This window comes from Dryobates pubescens, chromosome 24 (assembly GCF_014839835.1).
Source record: "Dryobates pubescens isolate bDryPub1 chromosome 24, bDryPub1.pri, whole genome shotgun sequence".
Lineage (NCBI taxonomy): Eukaryota > Metazoa > Chordata > Aves > Piciformes > Picidae > Dryobates > Dryobates pubescens.
In genome coordinates, this window is record NC_071635.1 from 15653807 (window position 1) to 15670067 (window position 16261).

The 16261-nt window shown below is 58.0% G+C and overlaps 1 protein-coding gene across 1 annotated transcript in view; it reads right to left on the bottom strand.

The window, feature by feature from the left end:
• Positions 1-10927, bottom strand: part of SCD5 (stearoyl-CoA desaturase 5) — a 30959-nt gene extending 20032 nt beyond the window's left edge. The window contains exon 1 of the mRNA XM_054172719.1: positions 10689-10927. Coding sequence (XP_054028694.1) covers positions 10689-10827 — 139 coding nt within the window. The 5' untranslated portion in view covers positions 10828-10927. The remainder of the gene's footprint in view (positions 1-10688) is intronic.
• Positions 10928-16261: the final 5334 nt, after the last annotated feature.

Consider the following 16261-nt stretch of genomic DNA (forward strand, 5'->3'; position numbering starts at 1 on the left):
CCAGGGAGGTGGTGGAGTCCCCAGCCCTGGAGGTGTTTAGGAAGAGACTGGATGAGGCACTCAGTGCCATAGTTTAGTAGTCAGGAGGTCTTGGGTGGCAGCTTGGACTTGATGCTCCTTGAGGCTTCTTCCAACCTGATTGATTCCATGATTCCATGACCTGTGCCAGGAGCTCTGAGCTCCACACAGCTCACACACCAAGCCCTGAGACCTGCCTTTGCCTCGAGGGTAAAGCAGGATCTGCTTCAAAGGAGGAGGATTAAATCCAGGCTTTAAGTGGGCTGCTTGCATCTCCCTAATCCTTCTCCAGACTTCAAGGCAGAATTGCTTTCAAACACAGGATTTTTACAGCCTTTTTTCTCTTTCTTCACAGAGAGAGTAATTGACCACTGGGATGTGCTGCCCAGGGGGGTGGTGGAGTCCCCATCCCTGGAGGTGTTTGGGAAGAGCCTGGATGAGGCCCTTGGTGCCGTGGTTGAGTTGATCAGATGGTGCTGGATGATAGGTTGGACTTGGTGATCTCAAAGGTCTCTTCCAACCTGGTTAATCCTATCCTATCCTATCCTATCCTATCCTATCCTATCCTATCCTATCCTATCCTATCCTATCCTATCCTATCCTATCCTAATATCCAACCTAAGCCTCCTGGCAGCTGGATCCCCAGAGCCTCATTCCAAGCAGCAGGCACAAGGCTCCTGCAGCCAGCCGAGCACGCAGCAGGCAGCTCGGTTACCCAGAGCCATCAGGCAGAGGCTGGTGGCAGGGCACAGAAAGGCTTCTTTGTCTCCATCTCTGGCACAGGCAGAAGGCCCCACACTGGGTCTCTCTCCTTCCCTCCACCCACCCAGCCAGGTGGGTTTCATATTTCCCCCCCTGCACTGCAGGAGGAGCTCAGCTTTCATTTCTCTGCTGAGCAGGAGCCGGGCAGCGTTTGGCCAACTGGAGCACACAAGCCCAGCCCTCTGCAGCACCAGGAGGAGCCCAGGCCAACAAGGAGAGCCCTGCTATGGCTATGGCTCCTGTGAGGAGGTCTGGCCACGCTGGCATGGAGTCAGAGAACTGTCAGGGATGGAAGGGAGCTCAAGGCTCAGCCAGTTCCAACCCCCCTGCCATGGGCAGGGACACCTCACACCGCAGCAGGTTGCTCACAGCCACCTCCAGCCTGGCAGCAACCTCCAGGGAGAGGGCATCCACAACCTCCCTGGGCAGCCTGTGCCACAATCACTGCCAAGCCTCTCCTTGAAATTAAAATCATAGAAGTACTAGGGCTGGAAGGTTGCTGAAGGCTCAGCCAGCCCCAGCCCCTGTCATGGGCAGGGACACCTCACACCACAGCAGGTTGCTCACAGCCACCTCCAGCCTGGCTGCAAACACCTCCAGCCAGGAGGCTTCCACCACCTCCCTGGGCAGCCTGGGCCAGGCTCTCACCACCCTCCTGGCCAACAACTTCTTCCTCACAGCCAATCTCCAGCTCCCCACTTCTGCTTCTGCTCCAGCCCCCCCACTCCTAGCCCTCCCTCACCCCCTCCAAAGTCCCTCCCCAGCTCTCTTGCAGCCCCCTGCAGCTCCTGCAAGGCCACCAGAAGGTCTCCTGGGAGCCTTCTCCTCTGCAGCCTGCACAACCCCAACTCTCTCAGGCTGTGCTCAGAGCAGCTCCAGCCCTCTGCTCCTCCTCCTGGCCCTGCTCTGGACACCTTCCAGCCCCTCCAGGGCCTTCCTGGCACAGAGGCTCCAGAGCTGGACACATGCCTGCCTCACTGCACCCCAGCCCAGCTGACTGCAAGAGGGGAAGGAGCAGCTCACAATGCAAGCTAAGCATCTGCCAGCACCACCACTGCAGCCCATTGCTTCAGCTGACTTTGAAGGTCCTGGTTTCCACACCTACAGCCAAATGCCTTCTGGAAAGCAGGTAGAACCTCATGGTGTTGGCCAAAAAAACGACTTCATGGTCTCAGTCCCCTATAAATGACAGAGTTTCTGGCTTTTCCATGCAAAATTCCAAGCCAGCAGCCCTGCATTTCCCTTCTCCAGGGCCCTGCTAGCAACTGACCCGAAGGATCACCCAAAGGTAGCAACAGGCAGCAAGTGGGAGCCCAGGACTGCTCTCCCTCCACCCCATGTGCTGCCTGTTTCCAATCCTTCCCATCAGGACTCACATTTGCTGCTCTGCCCAGGCACTCCTCTACCTCAGCTGCAGACCTCCTGCATCCCAGCTCCTTCTCATCCATTCATGCAGAACATGAAACAAGCCTCAGAAACACCTTGTCTCATCCCAGCAACCCAGCTTCTCCCCAGGCTCCTGGGTGTCCAGCAGGGCACTGAGGACTTTAATGTCCATCCCAGCCCTGGGCTGCAGCACCTGCTGGTTAGAAGAGCACAAACTCCTTCCAGGTGCCCTCTCCCTTGCTTCTGAAATGCCACCTCAGGGCCTGGGCAGAAGCCTCTTCCCAGAGCCAGCTGTGTGACCATGTGAGGAGACACCTTCTGAACTACTCCAGAAGCAGAGGGCAGGGGGGGGGAGCAGCCAGACACTGCAACCCTTTCCCACTGACCCAGGATGAGCCTATGGGCAGAGGAATCATTACAGAGAGGCTGGGATGGGGAAGATGTGAAACACTCTAATCCACAAAGGTCAGCCAAAGAACAGAGCTGAAAGAGTTAAGACAGAGCTCATTCCAGACCAGGTGATCTTATTCTGAGCTGCTCAGAACATCACTTTGGGGAAGCCAGTGGCCACAAATGGGCTGAGAAGGAGCCTCCTCTCAGTGTGCCTCCAGCAATGCTCATCCTCCTGGTGCTGAGGTGCCTGCAGAAGAAGGATGGCCATGCAGGATCCCTGAGCAGCATCTGGCACAGCCCTCCCTTCCTCTTGCACAGCTTTGCACAGCCATTGGTCACATTTCAGCTCTCCAGTGGGGCAGCACATTTCCTTGGGAGCCTGCATGGCAAAGAATAGAGCCTGACTGCAAGAAATGGCCTGGCTTCAATCCTGGCAGCAGTGCTCATTACAAGTGGCACAGTAATTGCAGGCAGGGAAGGGGCAGTGGCAGCGCTGAGGATGCATGCTAAATCCTGCTGGGTGAGCCAGCTTTCCCCTGCCCTGCCCTGCCAGGGGAGGCAGCAACACTTCTGCCTCCCTGACAGCACCTGCACCAACCCCAGACAAGCAGGAGTGCCCAGCTCACACTGCCCTGCCTGCTGGCATCTCCTGGAGACTCACAGAGCTGGAAGGGAGCTCAAGGCTCAGGCAGCCCCAGCCCCCTGCCCTGGGCAGGGACACCTCACACCACAGCAGGTTGCTCACAGCCACCTCCAGCCTGGCTGCAAACACCTCCAGCCAGGAGGCTGCCACCACCTCCCTGGGCAGCCTGGGCCAGGCTCTCACCACCCTCCTGGCCAACAACTTCTTCCTCACAGCCAAGCTCCAGCTCCCCACTTCTACTTCTGCTCCAGCCCCCCCACTCCTAGCCCTCCCTCACCCCCTCCAAAGTCCCTCCCCAGCTCTCTTGCAGCCCCCTGCAGATCCTGCAAGGCCACCAGAAGGTCTCCTGGGAGCCTTCTCCTCTGCAGCCTGCACAACCCCAACTCTCTCAGGCTGTGCTCAGAGCAGCTCCAGCCCTCTGCCAAGAGAGGAGAGGAGAGGAGAAGAGAGGTTCGGAGAGGATGAGACCACGTTGGAAGAGACCTTCAAGATCATCAAGTCCAACCTATCACCCAACACCACTTAATGAACTAACCCATGGCACCAAGCACCCCATCAAGTCTCCTCCTGAACACCTCCAGTGATGGTGACTCCACCACCTCCCCAGGCAGCCCATTCCAATGGGCAATCACTCTCTCTGCATAAAACTTCCTCCTAACCTCCAGCCTAAACCTCCCCTGGTGCAGCCTAAGACTGTGTCCTCTTGTTCTGGTGCTGCCTGCCTGGGAGAAGAGACCAACCCCCAGCTGGCTCCAACCTCCCTTCAGGGAGTTGCAGAGAGCAAGAAGGTCTCCCCTGAGCCTCCTCTTCTGCAGGCTAAGCAACCCCAGCTCCCTCAGCCTCTCCTCACAGGGCTGTGCTCCAAGCCCCTCACCAACTTTGTTGCCCTTCTCAGCAGGACCCAGAGGGTGCTCTGCCCAGAGGGCAAGCAAGAGGCATTTCAATCCGACACAGTATTTCCACTCCTCCTTGTCTGCAGAGGTCTCAGAGGTACCAAATGGAACTTCCTTGGAGCTAGGTGGTCTTATTTAGAGCCCCCCACCCTGGAAGCACAGAATGGTTTGGTCTCTGGAGCGCGGAGGCCAAGCTTCAACCTCAGCCCACCACGGCCACGAAGCCATGCCCTGAAGCGCCACGTCCACACCTTTCCTGACCAACTTCCTGTCCAGGAACCGCTTCAGGACTGAAGGCAGCTCACAACCCACAAGCCAGCAGATGGCACTGAAGAATGTGCAAGCCCTGGAAGTGCTGAGGGCTGACAAAAGTCCCATCTGCAGTGCACAGCGGCAAGGCGTGCCCCGGGGAGCTGGGCAGCCGCCCGACGCCCCCCAGCCACCCCACCACAGCCCCCCGAGCTGCTGGCACCACAGCTGCTTGGATCCCTCCTCATGCAAGGGACACAGGCAGCAAGGTTGGGATGCAGAGCCCTGCCTGGGAGCAGCCTGTGCTCTGCTGGCTCTGCACCACGACGTCTCCTAATGAAACGGGGAAAGGCTGAGGGAGCTGGGGGCTCTGCAGCTCAGGGAATCAGAGAATCAATAAGGTTGGAGAAGACCTCAGAGATCAGCAAGTCCAACCTGGCACCCAACCCCTCATGGCTACTAAACCATGGCTCCAAGTGCCACATCCAATCCCCTCTTGAACACCAATGATGGGGACTCCACCACCTCCCTGGGCAGCTCATTCCAGTGGCTAACAACTCTCTCTGTGAAGAACTTTCTCCTCACCTCCAGCCTAAACCTCCCCTGGCACAGCTTGAGACTGTGTCCTCTTGTTCTGCTGCTGGGGGCCTGGGAGAAGAGACCAACCCCCACCTGGCTACAACCTCCCTGCAGGGAGTTGGAGAGAGCAAGAAGGTCTCCCCTGAGCCTCCTCTTCTGCAGGCTAAGCAACCCCAGCTCCCTCAGCCTCTCCTCACAGGGCTGTGCCCCAGACCCCTCCCCAGCCTTGTGCCCCAGACCCCTCCCCAGCCTTGTGCCCCAGACCCCTCCCCAGCTTTGTTGCCCTTCTCTGGACACCTTCCAGCAGCTCAACCTCTTTCCTAACCTCAGGAGCCCAGAGCTGGACACAGGACTCAAGCTGTGGCCTCAGCAGTGCTGAGCACAGGGCACAAGGACTTCCCTGCTCCTGCTGGCCACACTCTGCCTGACCCAGGCCAGGCTGCCCTTGGCCTTCTTGGCCCCCTGGGCACACTGCTGGCTCCTCTTCAGCTGCTCTCCCCCAGCACCCCCAGGTCCCTCTCTGCCTGGCTGCTCTCAGCCCCTCTGCCCCCAGCCTGTGGCACTGCCTGGGGTTGCTATGGCCAAAGTGCAGCCCCTGGCACTTGGCTGTGTTCAATCTCCTGCCCTTGGCCTCTGCCCCTCTGCCCAGCCTGGCCAGGTCCCTCTGCAGAGCTCTGCTGCCCTCTCACAGCTCAGCTCCTGCCCCCAGCTTGCTGTCAGCTGCACATTCCCTGCTGATGGACTCCATCCCCTCCTCCAGATCATCAATGAAGATATTGATCAGGCTGGGGCCCAGCCCTGCTCCCTGGGGCACACCACTGGTGCCTGGCTGCCAGCTGGCTGTGGCACCATTCACCACCACTCTCTGGGCTCAGCCTCCAGCCAGTTCCTCACCCAGCTCAGAGCTGCTGTCCCAGCCAGGGGCTGACAGCCTGGCCAGGAGCTTGCTGGGGGGGACAGGGGCAAAACAAACCTTCTTGTTGTGGTTCAGTAACTAACAGCAACTCTCTGCTCTTTCTCTGGTGCCCTGTAGAGGGGGGAGGGAAGGGAGCAGGGCTGGGGAAGCTGTGGGTAGCCCCCTGGTGTGTCAATACCTGCAAAGGTTGCCTATTTTGGACACATCCCTTGCCTTCCATGGTTCAGATTGTAGCTCTGCTTGTAAACACAGCTTCATTTGCTCTCCAGCTGAGCTGGTCTGGGAATTTTATGCTGGGAAGGGGGGGGGAAATTTTGACCCACCACACATCCTCCTCCCTGATCCCAGGCCTTGGCAAGGCCCTCAGAGTGAGCTGGCTGCCAGGCAGTGCTGGGCACTGCACCCAGATGATCCAGGGTGCCTGGGTGGCCCTGCCTGTGCCAGGCTTTGAAATGGTCAGCACTGGTCATGCTCAGCAGCCTGAGAGAAAAGCTTCTGAAGAAGGTAAACAGCTCAGTGCACCTTTTTATCCCCAAAGAGGCCCCTGCACACCTTGTGATGAATGGGGTCCTCAAAGAAGCTATCATGAGCCCACCCAAAGCTGCTAGCAGCAGAAGCACTGGGCCCTGCAGGGACACATGCTGGGAATGTTGGATAGAATAGAATAGAATAGAATAGAATAGAATAGAATAGAATAGAATAGAATAGAATAGAATAGAATAGAATAGAATAGAAATGGAATGGAATAGAATAGCATAGAATAGAATAGAATAGAATAGAATAGAATAGAATAGAATAGAATAGAATAGAATAGAATAGAATAGAAATGGAATGGAATAGAATAGCATAGCATAGAATAGAATAGAATAGAATAGAATAGAATAGAATAGAATAGAATAGGAATGGAATGGAATAGCATAGAATAGAATAGAATAGAATAGAATAGAATAGAATAGAATAGAATAGAATAGAATAGAATAGAATAGACCAGGTTGGAAGAGACCTCAGAGATCATCAAGTCAAACCTCTCCCCCAGCACCATCTGATCAACTCAACCATGACACCAAGATCCTCAGCCAGGCTCTTCCTAAACACCCCCAGGGATGGTGACTCCACCACCTCCCAGGGCAGCACATTCCCATGGCCAATCTCTCTTGCTGGGAAGAGTTTCTTCCTACCATTCAGCCTAAACCTCCCCTGGCACAGCTTGAGACCCCGTCCTCTTGTTCTCCATGCAGGGATTTCAGAGTTTTTTGCTTTGCTACCCTCACAGCTAACCTCATTGGGCCTGCAGCAGGCCAGAGCTGGTTGGAACAAAGAAGTTCCTGGCTAGGAAGTATCATTTGATGGCTGTGATGAACTTGGGAGATGAGGCACACCCCCAGAGCTGCCTACCAAGTGGCCTGTGGAAGGAGATGCAACATGTCTGGCCTGACAGAGGCCACATCCATAGCCCCAGCTGGCCAAAGGACACCTTTGCAAGAGCTCATTCCTGGGCAATTATGGAATCACAGTATTGTTAAGGCTGGAAGGGAGCTCAAGACTCAGCCAGTTGCAACTCCCCCTGCCATGGGCAGGGACACCTCACACCACAGCAGGTTGCTCACAGCCACCTCCAGCCTGGCTGCAAACACCTCCAGCCAGGAGGCTTCCACCACCTCCCTGGGCAGCCTGGGCCAGGCTCTCACCACCCTCCTGGCCAACAACTTCTTCCTCACAGCCAATCTCCAGCTCCCCACTTCTACTTCTGCTCCAGCCCTCCCACTCCTAGCCCTCCCTCACCCCCTCCAAAGTCCCTCCCCAGCTCTCTTGCAGCCCCCTGCAGCTCCTGCAAGGCCACCAGAAGGTCTCCTGGGAGCCTTCTCCTCTGCAGCCTGCACAACCCCAACTCTCTCAGGCTGTGCTCAGAGCAGCTCCAGCCCTCTGCTCCTCCTCCTGGCCCTGCTCTGGACACCTTCCAGCTCCTCCAGAGCCTTCCTGGCACAGAGGCTGCAGAGCTGGCCCCAGAGCTCCAGCTGTGGGCTCAGCAGAGCAGAGCAGAGGGGGAGAATCACCTTCCCACACCAGGCCTAGCCACAGGAGCCATCACACTGCTCTGGGCTCCTGGCCTCACCAACAGCCTGGTGCTCCCACCCTGCTTCGGTTCCCCACCTCAGGCTGCAGAGAACAGCGATCCCTCCCTCTCCCTCAAACCTCCACAGGAAGTGCTAAGCACATGGAGCCCAAATCCCTGCAAGAGCAGGTGGGCAAAGGGAGAGCTGAAGGGGAAGGTCCACGTGGCAGCTCCTCGGGGCCTGGGCTGCTCCTGCATCCGGGCTTTGCAGGACGGATGCTGAACCCTGTCAAACCTGCTGGGTGCACCCAGCAAGCCTCCTGGTGGAGCTGAGGGCAGCCATGACTCATGGCACCCTTCCTCAACAATTCCCATCACCTTCCAAGGCTGGGAACCCCAAGTGCAGGCATGCCCCAAAGCAGTTGTTAGCGAGGTGAACAGCAGAGTCAGGCAGCCAAGCACCAAGAGGACAGAGGGAGCCTGTAGCGTGAGCTGCCTGGCTCTAGGTCAGGAGGGAAAGGGGAGGGCAGCAGGGTTTTCTCCACACAAAAAAGCCATGCTGGGGAAGAGCAAGGTTGAGAGGGCTCCCAGTGAGCACAGGCAGGCTGAGTGGAGGGTATTTCAAAGGCATCTGCCAGGACACAGCTCCAGAGCCGCCTGATGCCTTGTGCGGCTCATCCGCTGCCTCTCAGGTCAAGGCAGCTCCCAGCTGATGGAAAATTTTGAAATGAGCACTTTTATTGTTTTGTTCAGCTTGGACTGAAACCAAATTCCACAGAGGCTGGCCCTGGGCTGGCCCTGAAAGCCTGTTTTAACCAGTTTCTCTCCACGTGCTGTGAAAGAGAACTCGGCCCCCACAGCTCCGGGTGAGGCGCCCTGCAGCGCTCAGAAGGTGTGCCCACCGGCGCCCATCCCCTCCCACACTCACACCCCAGTGCCCACCTTACGGCTCTTCCACCCACTGCTGGGCCTCCAGGTGCCAGGGCAGGAGGCAATGGGCACAGGTGGGCACAGATAATCCCCAGTGCACAACCGGCCAGTCTGTGCTTGGCAGCGCTGCCCCATTGTCTATTGTGCCCAGCCAGACCCAGTGCCCGCACATGCCCGCTGGAAAGGGGCCCACGGAGCAGGCAGCTGGGCTTCAGCAGCCCCTTCCTAAGGGGGGCAGAGCAAAAGCAGAGGTGTCTCAAGCTGTCACCAGAGATAAAAAGCAAGCCCACCTTCCTGCACCCTGCAGGACCCTAAAGGGTTGCAGGCAGACCTGACTGCTCTGCGCTCCGGGCACGCAGCTCCTGCAGCCTGTCCTGCTCCCCCCAGCCAGCAAGGCAGGGCCAAGGTAAACAATGAAATCAGCCTGAACGCCACCAGGAATAGGGAGGGAAGAGGAGCAGCAATCACAGAAGGAAACTAAGCAAAACACAGCCACCCCCTAAACCTCTTCTGGTTGCAAAGTCAGCCAGGCAATGGTTTGTGCAAACCCAGCCACCAGGCGAATGCCAGGTCCCCCACGAGGGACCCAGGAACAGCTTCCCAAGTCAGAACTTGTCACAGGGGCAGTAACTGACAGAAAGGTTCCTTTCCCAGCTGCAAACAGTGGCCAAGGCTTTCAGACAGAGCACCAAAAGCTGAACCACTGAAAAACAGATGCAGGGCTTCTGCCCACAGCAGAAACAAACCTGATTTCTACAGCACTTGGCCTGGGCTTTTTGAGGGTCACCTCAGCACAGCTGGGGGCAGCCTAACAACCCCAGCTGTGAGTTCCCCGCAGCACAGACCCTTCTCTCCTCTATTTGGATGAGTCCCTGGCTAGCACATTCTCCCTCCACCCAAAGAGCACCCCCAGAGCAGCTCTTTTACCCAAGCAACTGCACCAGCTCTAAGCAGCATTCATCCTCTCTCTTGGCCTCCCCTACATTTCCATGACTTATAGACACAATTCTCCTGGTGAAGGATGATTCTGACATCCCCACCAGCTCTTAGCCTCACACACCCTGAAGAAGCCTTGCAGGGTGCTGAAGAAGCCTTGCAGGGTGCTGAAGAAGCCTTGCAGGGTGCTGAAGAAGCCTTGCAAGGTGCTGCAGCGCTTCCGTGGAGCTCTTCCCCCTCAGCACTGCTCTTTTGTGGAGGAATGACGATCTCAAGCCGTAGGATGGCAGCCAACCCCCTGCATTTCACACTCCCCTTCCCAACCCGAGTCCTGGGGGCTTTTCCGGGCCAGCAAGAAGGCAGACGCAGCAGGGTCACCAGAAAGCATAGCTGGGATTATTTTCTCCCCGCTCGGCGTCTCGCAGCTCTTCCTCGCCCTGCGAATCTCGCCTGGGAAGAGCTCTAGCAGCTTCCCCAAGAGACAAAGGAGGACGCGCGGCTACCCGCTCCCCTGCCGGAGCACCGACGTGGCTCTTCCCAAAGTACTGAGAGGAAGCAGCAAAGGGCAGTCTCCCTCCAGCAGACTTTGAAAGACGGAGGAGCAGCCGCTTGGCTCTTGTTTAACTCAAAGGAAAACGAAAGAAATAAAAGCCCCCAACCAACCAAAACCCGCCAAGCCCACGGACCGACGGAGCCCGAGGGAAGCTGCCTCCTGTTTCTACAGCAACCGCGGGGCCGGCGCGGCGCCGGCAATGGCATCCCGGGAGGGAAAGGGGCACAAAGAAGCAAAGGGGGGGGGGGTGTCCGCCGCCCCCGGTCTCAGCGCAGCGCCCGGCGAGCAGCGCCTCGCCCCCCGCCCAGGACCCCCCCCACCCCCTCGGCCTCCCCTCGGCCCCCTCCCCACCTGTGGCGCGGCCCCCCCGCACTCACCCCAGAGAAGGGTGAGGAGCTGCGCCCGCGGCAGCAGGCTGAGCGCGTAGACGGCGCCCAGGTGCAGCAGCCCCATCAGCACCACGTTGCGCCAGACGATGGCCTGCCCGCCGCCCGCCTCCCGCCGGGGCACGGCCATCTCGCCGGCGGGGCGCTAGCGGCGGCCCCCGCGCAGTGCGGCCGGAGAGCGGCGGCGGCGGCTAAGGGAGGCAGGGCCGCGCCGCCGCATCTGTTTCTGCCGCTGCCGCCGCCGCCGCCTCCTCCATGGAGCTGCCGCGCCGCCGGCTGCGCCCCGCAGCGCGGCGGGGGCCGGGCGGGGAGGCGGCAGGAGCCCTGCATAGCGACAGCCAATGGCGGCGCCGCACGGCCGCGCTCCGCCCCGCGCCCCGCTCTCGGCGCGGGGCCGCCGCTCGGGGAGCGCCGCTCGGGGAGCGCCGCCGGCAGCAGCCGCGGCCCTGCCCTGCCCTGCCGCAGGGAGGCTGCTGGCCGGCGGCTGCCCAGCCTGCGCTGGACGAGAGGGTCGAGGCTTCCGTCCTCGCCGCCTGCGACCACTCGGGCGGCAGCCTTCAGGGCGGGCACCGGCGCCGGCCACCTGCCCCCCAGGGCTGAGGCGGTCGACGGCCCCCGGGAGAGGGTTTCGTAGAATCGCTGAATTGTTAGGGTTGGAAAGGACCTCAAGGAACGTCTAGTTCCAAACCCCCTGCCATGGGCAGGGACACCTCGCAGGAGCTCGGGAGGCTGCCCTGCGAAGACAGGATGCAGGAATTGGGGCTGTTCAGCCTGGACAGGAGAAGAGACCTTAGAGCTGCCTTTCATTATCTGAAGGGGACCTACGGAAAGGCTGGGAAGGGACTCTTCAGGAGGGCCTGCGGGGATAGGGCAAGAGGAAATGGTTTGAAACTGGAGCAGCAGGGGAGATTTAGGTTGGACATTAAGAGGAAGCTCTTCACAGTGTGTGGGGGGTGGAACACTGCAACAGGTTGCCCAGGGCTGTGGTTGAGGCCCCGTCTCTGCAGACATTCAAGATCAGACTTAGTGTGGCCATGATCTAAGTTGGATCTGCCTGCAAAAAGGGCTGGACAAGAGGGCCTTTGAGGGTCCCTTCCAACCCGATGCGGTCTGTGAATCTGAAATGTCAGCAGGCATTCAAAGGTCCTCCAAGTGAGTTTGCCTGGCTGAGAGGAGCCAGGTGAGCGCTGAAAACACACAAAGACAGCAAGCATGGCACCAGCACTGCCTACCTGAACGGAGAAACACAGCGGCATAGAACGGTAGGGGCTGGAAGGGACCTCTGGAGATCATGGAGTCCAACCCTCCTGCCAAAGCAGGGTCACCCAGGGCAGGTCACACAGGAACACACCCAGATGGGGCTTGAAAGTCTCCAGAGAAGGAGACTCCACAACCTCTCTGGCCAGCCTGCCCCAGGGCTCCAGCACTGTCACGGTAAAGAGGTTTTTTCCTCATGTTCAAGTGGACCTTCCTGGGTTCCAGTTTGTGTCCTATCACAGGGCACTGAATAGAGCCTGGCCTCTGCTTCTTGACACCCACCCTCCAGATGAACGCTCATAAGGTCTCTCAGAGTGTGCCACACTTCCTCTTCCCCTTGCCCACTGTGGCTGAAGGAGTGTTCCAGCACCCAGATGTAGATCCCTGGGGATGCTGTGCCCCCCAGGACACCACAGCCCCCTGCCAAGCTGCTGTGGGACCCTGCGTCACTTAAGCTGTGCTTGGCTGGGACAGTTCTCAAGCTGAGGCTGCAAAGGGATCAACAGGCTTTGCTTGCAATGTCTTAGGCAGACTTGTGCTGTTTTCTGTTAATGACAAAGGTTTAACAAACAGCAAAAAGTGAGCTCTAACTTTGCACAGCTCCAGATTTTGTCCTTCCTCAGTTATTTGCTCTCCCCCAGTCCTCAGCACCTTGAGCAGCAGGTTCAGTTTGGGGCCCTCACTCACAGAGGGACATTGAGGGGCTGGAGCAGATCCAGAGAAGGGCAACAAAGCTGGGGAAGGGTCTGGAGAACAGGGCTGGGGAGGAGCAGATGAGGGCCCTGGGGTTGGTTAGTTTGGAGGAGGCTGAGGGGAGACCTCCTTGCTCTCTACAGCTCCCTGAAAGGAGGTTGGAACCAGGTCAGGGTTGGTCTCTTCTCCCTAGTAAAAAGTGAAAGGACAAGAGAAAATAGCCTCAAGTTGCCCCAGGGGAGGTTTAGGTTGGACATCAGAAGAAACTTCTTCCCTGCAAGGGTTCTGCAAGCCTGGCCCAGGCTGCCCAGGGAGGTGGTCGAATGCCCATCCCTGGAGGGGTTTCCAGAGCTGTGGTGCTGAGGCCATGGCTCAGCCCCAGCCTGGGCAGAGGCAGGGAATGGTTGAAGTGGATGAGCTTAAAGGACTTCTCCATCTGAAACCCTTCTGTGATTCTGTGCCCTGGAAGCATTTTCCCTTTGGGCCTTCAGAAGGGCAGCGTTGGCCTCCACTCCTGATGGGCAGTTGCTAGGGACAGGGAGCTGGGCCTGGGGGAGAGTGGTTTCAGGATGGGTGATAACAGGTACAGACCTCTGGTACACAGCACATTAGTCTGCTGTGCTAATGAATTACTAAGTAACCCCCCTGAGGCAAGTGAGTCAGCAGAGAGCATGTAATGAAACCCAAGACTGGCTTGGATAGATGTTGAACATCCCTCTAGAATTCTCCATGTGGAAGGAAGGAAGAGGACAAAGGTGCTGGAAGTGCTTCACAGCAGGACAGAGTGAGGATCATTCTAATGCCCCTGCTGCCTGCTCCCTCCACGTTTCAGCACAGAGCTCTTGGAAAGCCTTTTTTTGTTCTTCTTCTCCTTCTATCTTGCCATGAAAAATGAAGCAATGCCCCCAAAGCATTGTTCAGATGAAGGCTTTACATGGTAAAGAAGGAAATGAAGCCTGCTCTGCTCTCATGAGACCCCCCCCACCTGGAGCACTGTGTCCAGTTCTGGTGCCCCCCCCCCCAGCCACCATAAGAGGGACATGGAACTGTTGGAGAGGGTCCAGAGGAGGTCACAGGGCTGCAGAACCTCCCCTGTGGGGACAGGCTGGGAGAGCTGGGGCTGTTCAGCCTGGAGAAGAGAAGGCTCCAGGGAGACCTTAGAGCAGCTTCCAGTACCTGAAGGGGCTCCAGGAGAGCTGGGGAGGGACTTTTGATAAGGGCTGGGAGTGCCAGGCTGAGGAACAATGGCTTTGAGCTGGGAGAGGGGAGACTGAGAGTGGAGATGAGGAAGAAGCTCTTGAGAGTGAGGCTGGGGAGACTCTGGCATAGGCTGACCAGGAAGGTCCCTTCCAACCCAGACCCTTCTATCAGAGGAACAAGTGTTCATGTATTGAAGAGTTCCTCATGTACCTGGCAAAGAAGCTGAGCAACAAGCTCCCAAGAAGCCTCCCTTGTGCTGTCCAGGCAGGCACAGACCTACAGGTGAGGTCAGCTGCAGTTGCCCTTTGAAGGTAAACCCTCTCCTGGTTAAACTCTCTTCTGGCTAACCTGCAGCTGGGAAGCTTGTAGGAGTTGTCTCTGGTCTCTTGGGGGTGAGAGGTGCACCGACTGCATCCATAGCTCCTCCCTGGCCTTTGCTGCTGTTACCTGCCTGACCCACAGGGCTTAGAGGAGGGGGAAATGTGAGCCACCAGCTCAGCCTGCGGTGAGTCAAGGCTGGGAGACGATCCCGAAGGTGCCCATTGAAGACTGGACGTGTTGAGGCCCTTCTGGTGTCAGGGCCTCATTTATCAGCCTCCCTCAGTGTACTCTGGCAGTGGCCTTGGCTCTCACTGAAGGCTGAGTGACTCTGCTCAGTGCTGCTCAGCACCCCTGGCCAGGGAGGCAGAATCAGTCAGGGCAGCCCTCTGACCACACGAGCCTTTAGCTCTGAGCCGTGCCTGGCTCCAGCTGTGCTGCCCTGGCTTTGCAGTGGGGGCTTAACAAAGCCCACAACAGCAAACCCTTCTGGGTTTGGAGCCACACAGGACTCTGGGTGTGGTGAGGGGAGACAAGGGAGGGAAACAGCCGACCCAGAGCCTCCTTGTTTACCCCTTTCAGGCATAACAGAGCCCTCCAGCCCTGCTGGGTTTGTGCTGCTGGAGAAAAGGACCAGCGTGGTGAGGAGGGCGAGGACGAAGCTGAGAGGGGGCTGCAGGGCTCTGGGGAGTGGTGCCATGGCTCTGCATGCTGCCTCTGCCAGGCATGCCCCCCTCTCCTCCACGGCTTTGGGGGCTCTGGCAGCAAGACCCCCCCTCCTTTCTTTCACTAGCCCAGTCAGGCTAACATCTGCTGGCTTCTGGGCAGAGGAAACACAGCTACTGATCAGGCTCCCCAGAGAGGTTGTGGAGCCTCCTTCTCTGGAGACTTTCAAGCCCCATCTGGATGTGTTCCTGTGTGACCTGTGCTGGACTCTGTGGCCCTGCTTTGGCAGGGGAGGGCTGGACTGGATCATCTCCAGAGGTCCCTTCCAACCCTTAACAGCCTGTGAGCAGCAGCCCCACCAAAGGCACAGCACAGGGCAAGGCTGCTACACACCACACAGGCTGGCAGCGCTGCAGAGACTGACACCCCATCTCCAGCAGCCCTGTCTAGTGCTGACCTGGGGCTTCTGCCATCAAAACAGGTTGGACTTGATGATCTTTGAGGTCTTTTCCAACCTTATTGATGCTATGAAAACCAAGGCACAGAGCTCCAGAGGCAGGGAAAAGCTTTTCACTGGACACCCCTCTCCAACACTCGGCCCACGGTCAGCTCTGCAGCGCTGGCCCCGCTGCACCCCAACTCTCCTCCTCAGCAGCAGAGCTGCAGTAATGCTGCCCTTCCCCACAGGCCCTCCTGCTGGAGCTCCTGCCTGGATGGTGACTCCTGAGGCAGATACCTCCTGCTGGCAGCTGCCCTTCTTGGGCAGCACCCCTGGTGCACACCACAGCCCTGAGTTCCCTTCCATCCTTTTTCCTTCTAAATCTGCAGGCTGGAGGGGCCACCAAGAGGAGCAGCCTGGCAGTGATGCCAGGGTATCAGCCTCTTCCCACTCATGGAGATCAAAATTAGGTTATTTTGGGCCAGATTCTTTTTCTGGTATAAACTGGCAGAGCCTCTTTGCCTTCTGTAAATGGAGAGGGCCATTTGCATTTGTACCAGCACCTGGGGGGCTAATTGCTTGGCACTCCTTGAAGACCTGACCAGATGGCAGCAGAGCTGATGAACTGTTCTTATTCATCTCAGCTGCTCTCAGGAGAGGCACAGATTTTTGCCCCCCACTGCTGTGAAGTGCTTGGGCAGGGCAGGGCTGGGCAGTGCTCCAGGCCTGAGCTCCTGGGGACAGCTGAGGCCAAGGATACCTTTGCTTCCAGTGAGGAGAGCTGGTGCAGAGTCCAGGCTGGTGCTGCAACATCACAGCACCCCAAGATGCCATCACCTCAAACCCCTCACTCTTCCTCTCTGAGCTGGTGGTCTCATTTTTGACCACTTCAGTGTCCCAACCCAGCTTACCTGTGGCCAGCTAAGGTCACATTTGTTCTCATGCTAACACTGCTCTTCAGTTCCACTCAACCTGCTTCCCTCCTTGCTCT